Raw genomic sequence first — 20,116 nt, forward strand, 5'->3', positions numbered from 1 at the left:
AATGGTAAACTTTTATCCATGAATGTCATAACAGATTGTACGTTGATTTGACCTCAACATTTTAGGCTAATTTTTTTTAAATGTTAGATGTAACATTCATAAAAAATATCCATTATATATTACAAAAAGGTGGAAAATATTTATATTATATATGCATATTTAAAAAGGCGTTTCTTGGAATTTAATAATAATATTTGGGGCAATGACAAGTAATTACAGTGAATGTTTGTCAACGATATTCTTGAAAGAGCAATTCTACAGTTCCTACTGGTTTTTACTGAATATTTTCTAAGGTATCTTTCGTGCTAAAGTGAATGTAATATAATTGTACGGAAGTAATTATTAACCTTTATACTCAGATCCATCAAACTAAAGCATAAAAACAAGATTATGAAACTTAAATTACTGTTTTTATTCATGTCTTGAAAAGTTGCTCTCATATCTTAAATTGATGATATGATTATAACATATCCACAATAAAATATTTTTTCAGCTCCAATAATTTCACTTTTTACCTTAAAGCGTCATCTAGCGTATTTTATATTTCGAGGCACAAACTAAAATGGCTTCAAACAGAGGGTATTGTGTATGTGGACAAGTCAATGAAGACACGGGTTTTATGATACAATGTGATGTTTGTAGAGATTGGTTTCACGGGAGGTAAGTATATGTAGTGTTATGTCTACTTTTTTGTAAATATTTCTTTAACATTTTACGTAGTGAAGAAGAGAAATTATCCTTTAAACAAGACCAGATTTATCAAGTATAATTTATAATTAGTATTAGTTTACTTCGACAATTTAACCAGGCTTTCTAAGTTTCTTTGCATCATAACTTCACTTAAGTCAGGTAATGGTTTTGAATTTCATTGTTTTTCATCACTTTAACTTTAAAACACAACTTAACTTAGTACAAATCAGTATATGGCTTTACTTTTCTAAAACTTAAATGTTCTTTAATTTTAGATTGTTTTTGTGAACTGTGTGTACTCAGTTTTTTGGCTTTGTAACAATAGAGCCTACATACATAGTAATACTTACAGTATAATAAATATACAATTTTTGTTTTATTACTGTATTAGACAAGACGCTTGAATGCAATAAAAATAAATAAGTTAAAAGATTTTGATAGATATTCTTCAGAAAATACATATTAATATGTATATAGTTATTGCGAGGTGCAGGTAAGATATAGATAGTACAGAACAATTATAAGCAAGTTGGTTATTGCTTTGGGTTGGTAAAAACATAAAAACAGATCCAAAATAAAGTTCAAAGGAGCAAGGATATGAGTTAAAAAAGATACAAAAAACAGTTTGGTTCATAAAAGTTGTTTCATAATGTCAACAGAAACATGCATATGTAGTAGACTGCATTTATTATTGTGTTATAAAAAAAATATTTGTACACAAATATGAGAAGAAAAATGTACATTGATATGGTATAGAAATATGCAATACATTGTATCAGTTAAGAAATGCATTATTTATTAACAACAAAATAATATGATAAAAATGTCTATTCTTGAGTTTTTGTGGACTGTGTTATGCTTCACTGCTGTTTACAGTTTAAAGATTGCCAAAAAGTGCACCACAGGTGGAACTTTAAATTTTTCAAACATTATATACATATATAACAATAGACAGAGGGAGAAATAAAGCATAATTTATTTGGAAAAATGTTACACATAATTGGATTTGTCTTTTGTTTTTTGCAATGTACTTAGTATTTTGTATGGAAAAGTAATGATTCATCTTTTAAGTTTGTACAAGAGCAAGAAAGTTTTTTACCTTAAGATTAAAAATCTTTTGAGCTTTATCAGTTTTTGGTAAATGGTCAAAAGCCAAATGTTTAGTTATATCAAAACATTCTTTGTGATTGAAGCGGCAAATGTTTTTTTCAGTTTGAAAAATTCTTGTTTTGTAAAGAACTTTCAACAGAAAAGTTGTGTTGTCTGCTAGTTTTACTTATTTCTTTGGTTTTCCTAAATGTTGTAAACAATATTTTACATTTGATTTTTTTTTGAATCAGAGGTGTACACCATTGTGGTACACGTAATGATTAATTTTTTATTGATTGTCTGATTAATCTGTGAGTACTAAGATATGAGGACCCTGCTGGATGGTTAAATTTAATTTTGTGATTCACTTTACAACATCAAAGTTTTAAGTACTTAAAACTGTGATATTTCATCCCATAGGAATGGACCAGCTTCAGACCATGTATGATTGTGAACAGTTATGAATTCAAAGCTCATCTTCAACAATAACCATTACATTTTGAATTTGTAATTGTGAATTCATACAGTATATGAAGATATCTTGCTCATATGGATTGAAAAGTTGAAGTTTTAATTGCTGAAATGAAACAAAAAACATTTCTGCTGTGAAGTTGATAACAATATTAAATTTAGCCCAATACTATCTATGAATTTTACACATTGTAATTTAATCTACCTTTGTGATCTTTTAGTGTATTAACTAATTGATAGTTGTTGGTATATGCATGAAAGAATTAAAATAAATGGAGTATAAGAAAAGTAATTAATATGTGCTTATATCCAAAAGAATATCTTTTTGTGAAGTATCCGTGTAATGATAAATGTGGAACATTTATGAAACAGTGGAAAACAGTTCAACCAATTTGCTTTTAGTTGTAAAAAAAACAACTAATATTCTGGTATGTTTCACATACCAAATGTTTCTTTTCTATATAATCTATATTGGTAAACATTCCACATTTACATTAAATTTTCAAAGTTTTTCACACTTATGTTGGAGCATATGCATATCTATAAAATGTGGACAGATTTCTATTAGAATACAGCTGATGTTCTTGTGTTTTAGTTAGTTATTCTTATATTTACTAATGTAGTTTTCTCCCATTAACTCTATGGTTGCTTGACCTCCTCCATGAACAATAGGACTAGCTTACTGGTTTGCCAGTTTTTCTGAATGATAGTAAAGTTTATTAAAATAAATAAATTATTGGTTTGGAATAAATGATACTGTATAGGGCTGTTGCATAAGAAATGTCGGGTTTTGATGTGCTAACTTGAAACTCAGTTTTATTGGCTGAAAGAGAAGCATCATCGTAAATTTGTCAGAATAATATATGATATTGTCTCATTCATTTCAAACTTACTTTATTTTCCTTATTTCAGAAACTCTCTATTAATTTTTCTCATGATGAATAAAATTGATATCAATGTAATTTTTTTGTTCGAGCTCAAGCTTGTCACAGTATGGCGACAGCAGCTCATAATATGATATATGCATTTGGTGATGGCACAGCTAATGAGTGTACAGGACAGCTTTGGTTTAGAAGATTTTACTCTGGTGACACAAGCTATCAAAACAAGCCTCAGGGCTAGCCTCAAACAGACGTTAACCCTTTTGCAATGGGTCACAGGCCAAAGGCCATGTCATTGTGTTTGTTGACTTGTATTCAAAAGCTTATTGAACTCCTATTTTGCAAATTTATGTAAAGTTTGGAATCAAATTGTAGATTATAATTCAAACTTTAATATTATATATGAATTGATTTCTTAATTCAAAAGCAAATAATAAAAGAACACGTAAATATAGATTTTAGTGAGTCACGTGGTGTGTTGAATGCAGCACAATTTAAAATTAGATGTTTGTGATATCAAAATACCAAGTCTGTAGTTTCATACAAATTAGTAACTCAAATTACTAATATTGACAAGATAGAATACAAAACAAGAACCTCACATCTTTCTTATTTGCTGAGATATGGGTTATGTATACTAAGTCAAACACAGTGATCCTGTTCATTTCTTTTAAATTTTTGAAATTGTCCCTTATATATTCTTACTATTACTACAGTATATGACATGTGAATAACCAATCAACAGCTTAGAATGTCCTCGGAGTGATTTTCATTTCCATTTTAATATTTGAAAAGGCTTCCATATTCTTTCAATCCAAGATTTCAATGAGGTAGGTTGTGTCTTTAGTCTGCTCAATGTTTCATATTTTATAAAATATAAATAAATCATAGTGTAATTCTATAATATCAGTGTAGTTATTTATGATTTGTTTGGTTATTCAAGTGTAAATACAAAACCTAAAATATTTTTTGTTTGATATCCTCCACATGCAAAATTTTAAAAACCTAGCAACTTGTCCAGCAACAACCAAGTACAAAGGTCGTAGCTAGTGGGAAGAGGTAATTGTTTTCTTTCTTTCTTGATTTATTGTTCTGTGTTTTAAGAAAATTAAGTTTAATTTATTTTCTAAATAATTATAATCTATATATGTATATAATGTATCATAATTGAAATCTGATTGTATGTTACAAGATACTAGTCCACTAAAACACAGCCAAGACAGGGAAGACTAAAGGTCAGTTTTCTGTTACTGGATACGAAGGTGAGAGCATGTGTTCTGTACCAATGCAAGTTATTTAATGTTAGCTAGACATGACTGGAAGGTCAGTATAATAAAAAGTAATAAATTATGTATGTAAATATATAGCAACTTAGGCTAAACATTTCTATTTTCATGTTATAATATGTAATCATTCTAGCACAAAAAACAATTTATATTTATTTCCTAATTTTTTATGGTTGTTTGAAGGTTGGTTAAGTAACAGACCTCACATAGTTAGGGTTTAGAAAATAACAAAATGTAAAGTCTTACTGAAAATAAATGTTTGAAATGTATTTAGGAGGTTTTAGAGATTACACAAATAATATTTGAGATGTTTGGGACTAAGAATAGTTTTTAATCATAACATGAAATTGCTTTGCACTCAGACTAGTAATAAAACATACTCTATTTTCACAAACAAATATTTCATTAAAAAAGTGATTTTTTGTATACAAAGTGCTTAATCTTTTTAAAAGTCTTCCAAAGTTTGTGAAGATGCACATGCTGTATCCAGAGTTACCATGCAAATACTTAATGTGTGCAGGTGTGTAGACAAACTTGTGTATATTATACTGATCCTATATCAGAAGGTGTATTGAGGAAGAATTGAAGGCTTTAGTTGAATCCATTATCTGCCAAACCGTGAGAGAACTTGCCAACAAACTTTAATGTTCATTATTCAACAGTTTCCCAACATCTTGAAGCAATTGGTAAGGTGAAAAAGCTAGATAACTGGGTACCTCACGAATTTGCTGAAAACCATCAAACAAGAGTTGATATATCCATGATGATGAGAAACCCACTTGAAGTAAAAATGTATTCTCAAGACTACTGGTATGGGTGTTAAAACTTCAATTAAAGTAAAGTACAGAATAATGTTTTGACCCTCTTAGGTTATTTTTGGTTTAATAAACAGTGTTTGCAACTAATTGCCGAGCATCTTAGGAACAAGAGTGTAAATGTGTACCAGGATTATAGGGGATGTTACAGTTAGGTGTTTGGTTATTAATTAGTATAGGTGTAAAGGTGTTCCTTTATATTAATTCAGTTTTGGTTTTAGTTGTAGGGCCTTTTTGATTTTGAATTTGTTTATATTTCTTTCCCTACTTAATATGTGAGTGTTTTCTATGGTTTTGTTGTGTTTATTTCATTTGCACTGCTCAAAAATGTGTGAAAGTATATGTTTTTGTGCTCATTGAATCTGGTTTCCATTTTTCTGTTTGTTTCTTCAATATAGAAGTTGTGTCAGTTGTTACCTTGTATTTTATAAATAATGTTGGTGTTGAGTTTGTCATTGTAGATTTTACATAGTATGGACTTTACTTTTGTACCTGGTTTTTTGATAAAGTTTTTTCAAATGTTGGTTATTGTTTGTTTTTTTTGCTGATTTTGAGAATATATAGTATGCAGCAGTGTAAGGGTTTATGGTTGTTTGTTGTTGATCCCCTCGGTGTGGATTCCTGTACGTGGTGAGGGGACCTTACAGAGAAGGTTCTGCTCTTTTAATTTACCTCCTCTAGGATCTAAACATCCACCCATGTCTTTACCGTGCGTGGCGACCCGTGAAGGGGAGGAGAGGATCCTGGTGGTTGAGGGGTCCAAGCCAAACACACCACTTTGGCCTTGATTTCCTGTAGACGGGCAGCCTTTGGGTGGCCCCCTTTGGGTCAATTGGCTGTTCCACTTGGGATAGAGTCAACCAAGTACCAGTGTTGGAAGTTCTCAATGGGTGTTGTGAACATTGTGTCTGATGCTGGTGTTTGGGTATAGTGCTCACGAAACTCTGGCGCTGCTGCAGTGTCCTTGCATGACACTGTAGTACGTCCCTTTGTAGGGCTCCATGGTGGGTGGGGTCAGTGGGTACTGAAATTTTCCTTTTTTCCTATGGATCTTCCAACAAAACATTAAAATAAAATAGTGAAAAAACAGTAAACAGGTAAATGACCATGTCTCGAAGCCTTTGAGCAGCAATCTTCAACATCTGTAACACACATACCTCATTTTCTTATATTACATTCTCTTTCAGAAAAACTTTTAGGGCAAATGTCCCCCTTTTTTATTCAGAAGGGACTAGAGGGTCTTGCTGGCTCTCCAAAGTTAGTGAAGAAGCTTCGATCTGGAGACATTAGTTGAAACATCCACAACCCACCACAGTGAACTCCTTCAACGGCAATTGGGGATATACATATTGAGGTTACCCCTCATGCTACCTTGAATTCATCACAAGGAGTTATTGTTGAAAGGGATTTGAAGAACGTTCCTGAGTCAGAGATTCTCGCTTGTCTCTCCACTCAAGGAGTTTCTGCATTGAGGCACATCTCCACTCGCAAAGATGGAGTTACACTGCCAACAAATACCCTCGTTTTGACATTTACATCATCACGTGCACCTGCCACCATCGAGGGAGGTTATCTAATTTGCAGGGTTCGGCCATACATTTCAAACCCTCTCCGATGTTTCCAGTGTCAGAGGAACGGCCACTCAAAGACGTCCTGTCGTGGTTCCTTGACATGTGCTAGTTGTGGTGGCAAGGACCTAGATGCCTATGAATGTGACATGGACCCACATTGCGTCAACTGCAATGGTTCTCACCCTTCCTACTTTCATTCTTGCCCAAAATGGTTGGAGAAAAAAGATGTGCAGCGTTTGAAAACGACTCATAACATTAGTTATCCTGAGGCACAGAAATTGCTGCCCACCACTCCATCTTGGACATATGCTGCTGCACTTCGTTCCACAACTACAGTGGGAGTACAGACAGATCTCTCTGTGCCTCCAAGAGAATCGTTTTTAAAACATATGAAAAGCCTTTTGACCTCCATGGTTAAAAAGGTTGATGAATTGACTTCCACATCCATCTCTGTTCCTCCCATACATTCCAACAAACCTCAAGATCCACATCCTTCAGTTTCAAATACAGACATTTCTTCTGATACATCTTTTTCTCCCATCCCAAGAGGCAAAACAATCGTTCATTTGCATCCTCAGTCACTGGAATCCCCTTCCAATAACAAAGACCTGCCCAATTGACCCAGGGCAGGATCCATGGAGGTCGATAGACCTCCTCCGAATAAGGACAGTAAGGAAAAAGACGTGGTCGTAAACATAAGGGTTCTCCTACCCGTCATTAAAAATGGCCACCTTGATACAATGGAACTGTCAAGGTTTACGTTCTAATCTGGATTATATCAAAACACTGATTGCATCCTACCATCCTGTATGTCTTTCCTTACAAGAAACATTTCTAAAACCTGCTGATACAGTCACCATTCGGCAGTTTTCTCTGTACAAAAATGACAGGCTGTGTGATGGATGAGTACATGGAGGGGTGGCACTATTGGTTGATTAGCATGTGCCCACCCTGTCCTTGTCACTCAACACACCCTTGGAGGCCGTAGCTATCAGTGTTTCCTTGGGTCATACCATCACTGTTTGTTCTCTCTACCTGTCCCCTGGAGAAACATATGATCAATCAGACCTAGATGCTCTTGTTGAACAGTTGCCATCTCCCTTTCTCCTCCTGGGGGACTTTAATGTACATCCTTCCCTCTGGGAAGTGCTGTTATTGTTGGGAGGGATCGCTCTGTAGAGCATATGCTCTCTGATCACAATCTTTCTCTTTTCAATACTGGTTCTTCCACTTATTTTCATGCACCTAGTCAGTCCTTTTCTGCTATTGATCTCTCAGTTTGCTCCCCTTCATTATTCTCCCATTTTTCATGGAGGGTTGACAATTATCCACTAGGCAGTGATCATTTTCCTATACTTTTGAGAGAGACTGGCTGTTGTCAATGCCACCCTACCCACGTGCCGCAGTGGAAGCTGGATCAGGCAGACTGGTCCACTTTCACTGCTCTCGCAAAACTTGATCTTGCCATTGTGAATCAGCCATCAATAGACGACTGTGTGGCAGCGGTAACTGGCTGTATTATACAAGCAGCTTCTCAGTGTATTCCTAAAACCTTGACATGTTTTTCATGATATCCTCCTCCGTGGTGGAATTTTGCTTGCCCCTTAGCACGGAAGGCTCAGATACGGGCCTGGGATACATTTCTTAGATATCCCACACTTTTGAACCACATCGCTTTCCAACGGGCCATTGCACATGCTAGGTGGGTAAGACGTCAAAGCCAGAAGGAATCTTGGATTAAGTTCACAACTAGCATATCTTCTACCACCAGTTCCAAGGTCATATGGGACAGGATTTGAAAGGTCAGTGGGCACCACAATTCTGTCCCCCTCTCAATCTCACTCTCTTATGGTCAGGAGGTGGCTGATGTCCGGAGCATCGCTGATACTCTAGGTGAAAGATTTTGCCGGGTATCTAGCACTTCTGCTTGTTCCTCCACCTTCTTGGCCATCAAGAGTTGGGCAGAGCATTCACCTCTTTTCTTTCAAACTGACTGTCTCTTTGACTGTAATTGTCCCTTTACACTGGTGGAACTGAATATAGCCCTTCATTGGTCTGGCAGTACATCTGTTGGATCTGATGATGTACACTATGACATGCTGCACCATCTATCTCCTGCTTCTCTTGATGTCCTTCTAATTGTCTTTAACCCGGATGTGGCAGGAGAATGTTTTTCCTGATGCCTGGTGCCAGGCTATTATCTTACCTTTCTCTAAACCTGGGAAAGATCCCAAGATTCCTTCAAACTACCGTCCAATTGCTTTGACGAGCTGTCTCTGTAAGATCTTAGAAAGGATGGTTAATGCTCGTCTTGTTTGGTTCTTCGAATCAAACAACCTCCTCTCACCCACCCAGTGTGGATTCTGACAACAGCACTCCACTGCAGACCACCTAATTTGACTTGAAACATCAATCAGAGGAGCCTTTCTCAAACGCCAACATCTTATATCAATATTCTTTGACATTGAGAAGGCTTATGACACAACATGGAGGTATGGCGTTTTGCGAGACTTCCGTACATATTGGTTACGTGGCAATTTACCCATGTTTATTAACATTTTTTTAATGGACAGGAGATTCCAAGTTCGTGTGGGTTTGACACTTTCCCGTTCTTTTGCACAGGAACTTGGGGTCCCTCAGGACTGTGTTTTGAGTGTCACACTTTTCAGTATAAAGATAAATGCCATCACTGAACAACTCCCTCTCACTATTGCGAATGGGCTGTTTGTCGACGACTTTCACATCTCAAGTCAGTCGTCGAACATGACATATATTGAGCGGCAACTACAAACTGCCCTCAACTGTGTATTGAAGTGGAGTATGGCAAACGGCTTTAATTTTCTCTCTCTCTAAAACCGTTTGCATGCACTTTTTTCTGCCAACTGGGTATTCACCTTAATCCTGAACTTCATATCGGTAAAGTTTCGCTGCCAGTGGTTCCTGAGACCAGGTTTTTGGGGCTTATCTTTGACCGTAAGCTGAGCTTTATACCACACATTAAGCAGCTGCAGATCAAATGCACAAGAGCACTGAACATCCTCCGTGTCCTCTCTACTACCAGTTTGGGAGCAGATCGATGTTCTGTGTTAAAGGTATATCGCTCTTATTTGATCAAAACTCGACTATGGATCAATGGTCTATGGCTCTGCCAGACCCTCAGCCTTAAAGTTGCTAGACCCCATTCATCACCAAAGACTCTGCACTGGGGCTTTCCGCACCTCTCCAGTTCAAAGCTTATATGTTGAATCTCATGAACCTTCTTTGCACCTTCGCCGTTTGCAACTATCTCTACTATATTCTTCGAAACTTCGTTCCTTACCAAAGCATCCCACCTGAGGATGTGTTTTCCTTCCTCAGTGGACCGTACTTTTTCAGAACAGACGATCTGCCATTGCTCTGTTTGGCCTTCGCATCCAGGCGCAATTGGATGACTGGGGTCTGTCCTTGGATAACATTGCAGATTACACAGGTCAGCCCATCCCACCATGGCTTATTACAGCCCCCAAATGTGACCTTTCTTTCAGTCATCTGAAATGGGCAGATACTCCAGATTGGAAGTACCATCATTTATTTAATGAACATCTTTCAAACAATCATTCCTTTCCCATTTATACAGATGGTTCCAAATCAGGTAATTTAGTGGACTCTGCTATGGTTTGCTGCAGTTTGGTGGTTGCACGAAGAATCCCCTCTGCAGCTTCTGTGTTCACTGCTGAACTGTATGCCATATCTCTTGCCCTGGATCATATTGAAACTGAGCAGTACTCCAACTGCACTATTTGTACTGACTCGCTTAGTTCTAAAGTGGCCCTGGAATTGCTACACGTTGGCTCACACCCTGTTTTCGCCGATATTCAGAATCGACTGGCCCATTTCTCATTAACTGCTACTTCTATCCAGTTTTTCTGGATACCAGGCCATGTTGGTATTCGCTGGAATGAGCTTGCAGAAACAGCAGCTAAATCTATCTGCTCCGTCACTATCACCACTGTGCTTATTCCGTACATGGACTATGGTCTTGTATTCAAGGCTTGGCTCCGTGCCAGCTGGCAGTCCACTTGGAGTGAGCAATGCGACAACAAGCTTTTTCAAATAAAACCCTCTATTGAGCTTTGGCCATCTAGCTTTCGTAAGGTTCGGAAGTTGTTCTAATTAGACTACGCATTGGTCACAGATTTTTAACTTATCATTTTCTTTTATCTGGAACTGATGCACCAGTGTGTAGTTTGTGCAACACTCAAATCACTATCAGCCACATTTTACTTTCTTGCCATCGTTACAATTCTCAACGATGGCACTATTTTAAACATGTTTTTTCCCAGGGTATATCTGTAACATTGGACAGTGTTAGTGGTGATGGTGACACTGTCCACCTTGATAAAGTTTTTAGTTTTTTAATGGCCATAAATTTTTTTAACCTCATTTAAGTGTTTGATATTTATTCATTACACATTTTTAATTGTGGTTCCCTTTTCAGAGTCTCAATCTTTCTAGTTCAATTTGACATTGTAAAATGGCCAGAACATTAAATAACTTGACACCAGGACTGGAAAGGCCAACTTCAGGTGACTAATGCTGCTGTTTGAACTATCTGTTTGAACTACCCATTAGTCGTCCTGGCGAGTTGTTATTCCAATTTTGCTGCATGTCTTTTAAACTTTTATTACTTTACCCTTTGGTATTTGCCATAGTGGCACATCATCCGGAACCAGGACTGGACAGACCAACTTTAGGTGACTGATGGTGGTTCTGGTACTTACCTGTTAGTCTTCCTGGCGGGTTATGATCATTACCATTCTGCTACAGAAGTTCTTTACAACTTTCTAGATTGGATGTCAACATCGGTTTTATACAATATTCTGTTTTTAATTGCTGTTTTGTTTTTACCTTCGTTTACTTTTACAAATTTTACTACGTTTACTTTACTTTTACCTTTTTTTCTGGACATTTGGCTACTCATTATTACGCGTTTGCTATATGTCTTTTAAAACTTCTATTATTTTACATTTTGATAATGGCTGCTATGACACATAACCCAGAACCAGGACTGGAAAGGCCAACTTCAGGTGACTGACAGTGGTTCTTGAACTTACCTGTTCTGTAGTCTTCCTGGCAGGTTATGATCATTACCATTTTGCTAGAGTAAGCACTTTACAACTTCTTTTTCTATGCTTTCTCTCTTAACATTGTAAACTAGGTGTCAACACTGGTTTTATGCTTTTTCTGTTTTTCAATGATGTTTTGTTTTACCTTCATTTCCTTTTCTGTATTTTACTACATTTAATTTATTTTTACCTTTTTACCGGACGTTTGGCGCAGATAGCCTAGCTGCTTTGTGCCATAAAACACTAAATCAATCAATCAATATCTTCTACAATTTTTTTTACTATTCTTCTGCCTTAGCTTTATTAAAAAATGGAATATAAGGATATTTTATAATGGTAGTCTGATCATTTTCCAAATGGCCAAATGTAACTTTTAGTGGAGCATTCAAAGATTCAATACCAATAATGTTGTTCCATCTCATAGAAGAAACTTTTCTTCTTCCCTTTATTTCATCAGACCAATGTATCCCAAACTTTCTTAGTTTACGGCTCCTTTAGTGTCTCAGCAATTTTTTCATGGCAATCTCGTCACAAAGAAAAAACTAACAGTCCATTTATTAAGTATTTAGGTCAAAACAACTTAATAAATATTTATATCCTAACAACTTAGTAGCCATTTGAAATAATAATACATGTAAATTGAAAGTAAAAACAATATTTTTATTTCATTTTTAAATCACCACTATTACTTATGGGATGTGTGTGCCTGTTGGGCATTGCACAGTTTTTCAAACCTTGGAATCAGATTGGACACCGCCACCTCATTTCCTATTCCACATTGATTTTCATGCAGTACTTGCTCTTTATCACAGCAACCTCTGTAAAGCACAGTTTTGCAGAGATATGACATCACAAATGGAAATGGGATTCGCATAACTTTAGCACTTAGCAGCAGATATTTATCTTTTACTGATATCCAAAACTCGTTTAGTTCCATGTTGCCAAATTTTGTTTTTAAACTTTTGTTACAAGACAGCTCAATAAGATTTTCTTTTTGTGCAGAGGTAAATTCAAATGGGACCTTAGCCTTGAATGGGACTTGGATTCATGCAAACTTCTCCATTCTCCATACCTTCTGGAAAGTAATTTTCAAACCAGTCACTGAGCTGTGTCAGGTGCACTACAAAAACAGATTTTAGTTTGTGGGTCAAATCAACTTCATTGGATGTAATAAAATGCTGCAATTGGGGGAAACACTCTTTTTCACCATCTTCATTCTCTTTTCTGAAGGCTGAAACCTTCTCTGCAAGCTTTAGAATATGCGTGCTGCTTCCCTGCAGAGAGAGATTCAATGCATTCATTTTTTCAAAGAGATTACACAGGTATGCTAATTGTGACAAAAAAAAATCAGTATCCAAGAAAGTTTTAGCACTTTCGTGTTCTTCTTTGAGATAAGAGTATAGTTCCTGTCGTAATTCGAATACATGGGACAGTACATTCATTCTCATGGGAGAGCCATCATGAGCTACAGTAGTACAATAAAGATGTGTGCTCAGATCCCAAAGCCTTATGTATTTTTTTTAAAAACCTCACCTTTTGTGGCTGAGTTTTTATAAAGTTCACCACTTTCAACACACTTTCCAGGATTAGGTTTAGTGGAAGACTCAGTTGCTTTGACGCAAGGGCTTCCCTGTTGATTATGCAGTGGGTCTTTAGTGTATCAAGAGCTTTGCTTCATACGAGTGCCTGCAATCTTCCATTAACAGCAAGACATAGAGTGACCACCATCAGTACAGATGCCAATGCACTTAGTTCAGTCTAAGTTGTTTTCACACTTGAAAGTGCCAAGGATCTTAAAAAACAAGTCTTGACCCTTTGTACATGCAGTGATACTTTTGCAAAAGAGAAGGTCTCTCACAATTTTGTCACCATCCATGAACCATGTGTAGCAAATGAAATGAGCATACTTGTTATTATCCGTCACCTCATCCAGCTGTAATTCAAATTTTTTCCCTTTCATTTTATCAATTAGTTAATTGTTGAGTTCTTCAGCCATGTGTTGGATTCTACGACTGATAGTATTGTTGGGTAAAGGCACTTTTGAAAGCAGTCTTGCCACAGTTTCACCAACCATAATGTTCACAATACTCACTGCATCTAGTAAAATCAGTTCTTATGCAGTGGTGTTAGGCTTTTTATATTTTGCAACTATATATGCTACATTGTAGGATGCTAACAAAGTATTGCTTGGTATTAATGCCTGTTTCAAAAATGTACATTTTCATTCTTTCAATTTTTTTAACTTTTTGGTCAAATAATTAGGGGATTTACTAGCCATGTTAGGATGATTGGTCTCAAAGTGGCATTTTAGTTTATCTAGAAGCATGCACTCTGGAGTCAAAACTTTTAGACATAATAGACACTGTGAACACTCTTCATGATTGACATATACTGAAGCAAAACCAAAATCTAGATAACAATCATCATATTTCCGATATTTCCATTTCTTCACAACTTTGCCACTGGTCTGTGGTTTGCCATTTTTTTCTTCACTCTCACACTTATTAATGTTCAACAATCTTTCCATTTTTATGCACAAGGATTAAACATCAACAAAATAATTCACTGAACTTCGCTAGACCTCACAGACATTTGATCACGATACTCTTCATTTATTTTGATTACTGATGGACCTGGAATTCAACAGGTATTTGCACACAAAATTTAATAAACAAAAAAGTTCGAGAAGTTACAAGTGTAGCTGGAAGTAAAAGTAAACAAAAACATATCTCGTGTCATTGAAAGGAATGTAGTGTAATCTAATGCTAAAACTATAAATCTTGATTCATATGTTGTTTTATTCAGACCTTATGTAAATGAAAATGTGCAAATTTGACCATTTTTACATAGAAAATAGGTTAGTTTCTAAATTTCATTATCTTGGTCACAAAACAAAGTTTGAAGGGAATAATGGCCATGTTCTGTACTTTTACAACATAAGCAATTAAGAAATAACACATACTATTCAGGAACAAAATTTGTGTTACATAGTGTTGTTTGTTCATGCTTTATTAAATATCTATAGTAAATGAGATTTCAGTGGGTCAAATTTCTTTTCAGCATTGCTAAGTTGATTAGTTCACTATATTCTAAAGACAGCTGGTATAGATATTAAAACTTTAATTAAAATAAAGTACAGAACAACATTTTGACCTTTTTACTTCACGTGGGTTTGTCATCATGGATCAATTGATTGGATAAATAATGTCTGTTTTAGTGTTGGATGATTATTGGAATTTACAACAAATTGACTAATTATAATGCTCATTAATGTATTATTCTGATAATATGGCTTAAAAATGTATAAAACATAAAAATCAAGTTTTGATAGCTACAGTGAACAGCGTATAGCTAGCCCTTTGCGTAACATTATGATTAAAAGCAAATAAAAACAATTTTCAATTACTTTGATAGGTGGATGGGAAAATTAAATAAAGTAATGACCAGAAATTCTAATTGATTAAAGTATATATATACAGTGGAGCGCCGTTAAGCCTCGGTATTTGGGGGGTCAACCTGCTTAACCGCGGCTTAAACCTTTGTGACTGAAAAGCCAAAGTTGCCAACAGCTCCGCCGAGGAACCTCATTCGGGCCATTGTGTGATCATTATAATATTAATGTATAATGAATTGTATCTGAATAGTCAAGTGCCGTTTTAACACAAACGACCAATGCATTGCGATGGTTTGCTTTTCCCCTTTTTAATAAATAAAATATGCAACACAATTTTGATTAAGATTTATTAATAATATAAAGATTACAATAAAAATAAACCTTTTTATTGTAAAATTTCGTCTTCCTTTTTAAATATCCCCTTAAAGTTATAAAGCCAGGATTAAATTCGTAAGCCGCATTTATACACGTTCTTAAATTAGAGGTGAGCCGCGATAATCCTCGCTCACAAGACTTGCTACAGTGGCTTAAGCAATTTTGCAGTTTACTGGTCCATGGCTTAATGGCGCTCCACTGTATGTACTTCAATTAAATGAAAATCATAATTAAAATACTTTAAGTAGTTAGAGCCATATAACTCAAAAAGTAGGTTGAACACCATTCTGATTTTTTTTATAGATCATATTCAGAGATGTAAGAATATATAGTAAGCGATTTTGCGGTTTACTGGTCCGTGGCTTAATGGCGCTCCACTGTATGTACTTGAATTAAATGAAAATCATAATTGAAATACTTTACTAAGTAGTTAGAACCATATAACTCAAAAAGTAGGTTGAACACCATTTTGATTTTTTTTATAGATCATATTCAGAGATGTAAGAATATATAGTTAAAATCTGAACGGATGAATAACTGGCGACATGGTCAAACTGTGGCCTGAAGTAGGGCTAATTTTTGCTAAATAATAAAAAGTTGCATGCAACAAATTTTTTTTACAGGAAATCTAATAGACTTTTAATTATAACAATTGCTGATTTATCAACTGATATGTTATAGGACATTTGAAAACAAAATTCAGCTTTGTATCATATTAAGTCTTAGAGCTATGGCTCATTAAATAAGACCAATGTTTTTTTATGATTTTGGGTTTTCAGGTGATTTTACAGCCTCACTATGCAAATCCTAGAGATAAACTTGGTTTGAGACCATTTTTGAATTCTTTGAGTTTAATTCAGTCAGTGTAGCAAGTTTCAGTCTTCTACCACCATTACTCTTACAGCTTTAAGCAGCCAAAGTTGCCTGAAAATGAATTTGTGAAAAATAAAAAAATAAAAATTAAATTTTACAGGGCTCTAAATCAGGAACTATTAGAGATATTGATCTAATCTTTGGCAGTGTTTCATTATATGGGTAGATGAGCACATGTGAATTTTTTCTAGACATTCTGAGGGGGTCACCTGGAAAATTTTCCACTATCTGGATGATTTGACATGGAATGACCCCAAAGTAATTGAATAAGTCTGTGTGTACTTTTGATGAAAAAGAAAATTATTTCTTAAAACTCTAGATTTAATTGTGTTTTAATTATGGTTAAACAACAGTGAAATTAATTTTTCTTTTGTACATATGTTTGACTTGTTTTGAATATACATTTTAAAGCATGTGGATTGCATTCTATCTGTTTGTTGTTGAAATTGTTCACCATGAAGTTAGATACTTACTGTGAAGATTCCTGGCTCATATGAAAATCTGACAGTCACTATTTTAAATAATGGATAGTTGGAATAAATGGAAACACTAATTTTAATTAATTGGTTATTTTTGTAACATGTAAGGAAAAATATATTCAATAAACTATACTGATGACCAGGTTGATGTTTAGTTTTGATTTAAGTATACAGTTTACTTTGATAAAAATAAGTTACACATTCTCTGTAACAGCAACATTTTGAAAATGTCTACAGACAGATAAAAAGAGATGTTGCTATGACATAAGGTTACAATTATATTTCCAAACAATACTGGTACTAGTCTTTTTTTTCATAACTTCTGATGTGAGCTAGTGCTTATATACAGTAAACTAGGCCTCCACTACAGTATAGCACATGGTCATAACCTATAAGTCATGTGTCTTGTCACACTTTGCATAGTAAAACTCACTGCACATAGGCATATGTAGGTTGTTGCATGCATAAGAAATTTCTTGTTAGTTGCATGCAAAATAATAACTCTTAGTGATGAATAGAGATAAGTCTATCCAAAACATGTTTTAAGGTAAAGAAAATGTTAATATCTGCAAATATTGATTTATTGATCATGTTATTGTGTGCTAAAACTCAATTAGTACATTTAAGTTTGTAATTTATCACACCACAACATAACACACAATGTAGAAAAGTAAATCTATTATTTAGTTAATGCTAGTGAATAAATTCATACAAATAATAAATTATAATGTAACATGATTGAAAATCAGATTATATTCCTTATTAGGTACAGATACAGGATATGGCTGAATGGGTTCTAAGTAGATTTTTATGTACACAATTTATAAATTTATATTATTATTGTTTATTTTACCTACAACTCTAGAGGTAACATTAGCAATAAAATTTACCCTTTCACAATAGGCTCAGTATGATATACACAAGTTTATCTATGCACTTGCATACTTTAAGTAATTGCATTATAACTTTTGATACAGCATGTGTTTTTTCATGAAATTTGGTAGACTTTTAGTGAAGATTACAAGTTTTTTTTGTGCACAAAAATCAGTCTTTTTAATGAAATATTTTACTAAAGATTTGTTTGTGAAAATACAGTCTATTTCTCTACTAATGTGAATGCAAAGTGATTTCATGTTATGAATAAAAAAACAACTATTCTTTGCTCCAAAAATCTCATAATATATGCATAATCTCTCAAACCTCCTAAATATGTTTCAAACATTTGTTTTCAGTAAGACTATATTTTATCTTATTTTCTACACCACAAATGTGCAGCAGTCTGTCACCTGACCAACCTTGTAACCATCATAAAAAAATTGGGAAATAAGTATAAATTTTGCTTTCTTCATGCTAGAATGACTACAAATCATAAAACAAAAATAGAAATGTTTAGTTTAAGTAGCTTAAGTCTCATAACACTATATGTTTACACATATATATTATTTCTTATTATACTGACCTTCCACTCATGCCTAGTTAACATTACACAACTTGCATTGGCACAGTGCACATGTGCTCATGTTAGGTATCCAGTAATATAAAACTGACCTTTAATCTTCCATGTATTTGCTGTGTTTTAGTGTACTAGTATCTTGCAATATACATTCACACCTCAATTATTATACATTATATATGTATATAGATTATTACTATTTAAAAATAAATTATTAAACCTATTTTTCATAAAATATAGACCAATACATAAAGAAGTAAAGAAAGCAATTATCTTTTCTAGCTATGCCCTTTGAACTTGGTTGCTGCTGGACATAGGTTGCTAGGCTTTTTGAAATTTTGCACATGGGGGATTCCAAACAAAGTTTTTTGAGTTTTATATGTCTACAGTTGAATAACCAAAAAATCATAAATAACACTACTGATACCATAGAATTCCACTATGATTTATTAATCTTAGTAACTAAGGATATATTTAGGTTTAAAAAAATACGAAACTTTGAGCAGACAAAAGACGCAACCTATCTACCTTGAAATCTTGGTTTGAAAGAATATGGTAACCTTTCCACATATTAAAATGACAAAGAAAACCACTACTGGGATATTCTAAGCTGTTAATTAGTTATTCACATGTCACATATTGAAGTAAGTATATAAGGGACTGTTTTCAAAAATGGAAAGAGGTGAACAGTTCTACTGTTCAATTCAGTATATAAGCCATATCTCAGCAGAATAAAAAGATGCAAGGTTCTTATTTTATATATATTCTAGCTTGTTAATATGGTAATTTGAGTTCCAATTTGTACAAAACTATAGACTTAGTATTTTGACAATATGAACATCTAATTTTAACCATTGTTATATTTGACATACCACGTGACTCAATAAAATTATATTTGGGTGTGTTCTTTTAAATTAAGAAATTAAGTCATATATAATATTAAAGTTTGAATTTTGAATGCAAGTCAACAAACAGGGTGACCTGTTGTGAAAGGGATAATTAAAAACCTAGAAAAATGAGTATGATCAGTTCTGTCACATTGTAATCCAGCAATTTCAAAACTTGTGTATTTATTTTCAATTTTATTTCTAAACAATGATAGTTTGAAACAGTTCAGTGTTTCTAATAAGAACTAAATAGTTGTAGCTATTAATAATCATATTTAAGCATTTACAAACAGGATGTCTGTTTTCAAAAAAAATATTTAAGGTAATTTATTATACAAATATATGATTTACATTTTTCATTTGCTTTGGACTTCAACAATATGAAAAACATCTTTGTCTCAAGAGCTCTAACTTTTAAAGTGCTATAATAAGTCAATGTTATAAAAGATACTGGAGCTTTAAACAATCTTAATTTTGATTAAAACAAATTGCTAAGGTCTATGCACATTATTAGTGTTTTGAAAAACAAACAAACAAGGGACAAAAATTTATTATGCTGATTGTTAAACTGATGTTCATTGTTGTTTACAAATACTTGGCTATTCTCTGGGCTGTAACCAGATTGCTATAGAGTCCAGCAGTTTTGACATTAGAAAACCTGAAAAAACCTGCATGGTAATTAATGTATGAATTACACAAAACATTGACATCTATCATTTGTTTTTGATAGTGTTTGTTTATTAATAT

The 20,116-nt window shown here is 34.1% G+C and overlaps 1 protein-coding gene across 2 annotated transcripts in view; it reads left to right on the forward strand.

Moving 5' to 3' along the window:
* Positions 1-534: 534 nt before the first annotated feature.
* Positions 535-20,116, forward strand: part of LOC143222275 (histone lysine demethylase PHF8-like) — a 91,367-nt gene continuing 71,785 nt past the window's right edge. For both annotated transcript variants that reach the window (XM_076448567.1, XM_076448568.1), the window contains exon 1: positions 535-660. In XM_076448567.1, coding sequence (XP_076304682.1) covers positions 563-660 — 98 coding nt within the window. In that variant the 5' untranslated portion in view covers positions 535-562. The remainder of the gene's footprint in view (positions 661-20,116) is intronic.

Source organism: Tachypleus tridentatus, chromosome 8 (genome assembly GCF_004210375.1).
Source record: "Tachypleus tridentatus isolate NWPU-2018 chromosome 8, ASM421037v1, whole genome shotgun sequence".
Classification (NCBI taxonomy): domain Eukaryota; kingdom Metazoa; phylum Arthropoda; class Merostomata; order Xiphosura; family Limulidae; genus Tachypleus; species Tachypleus tridentatus.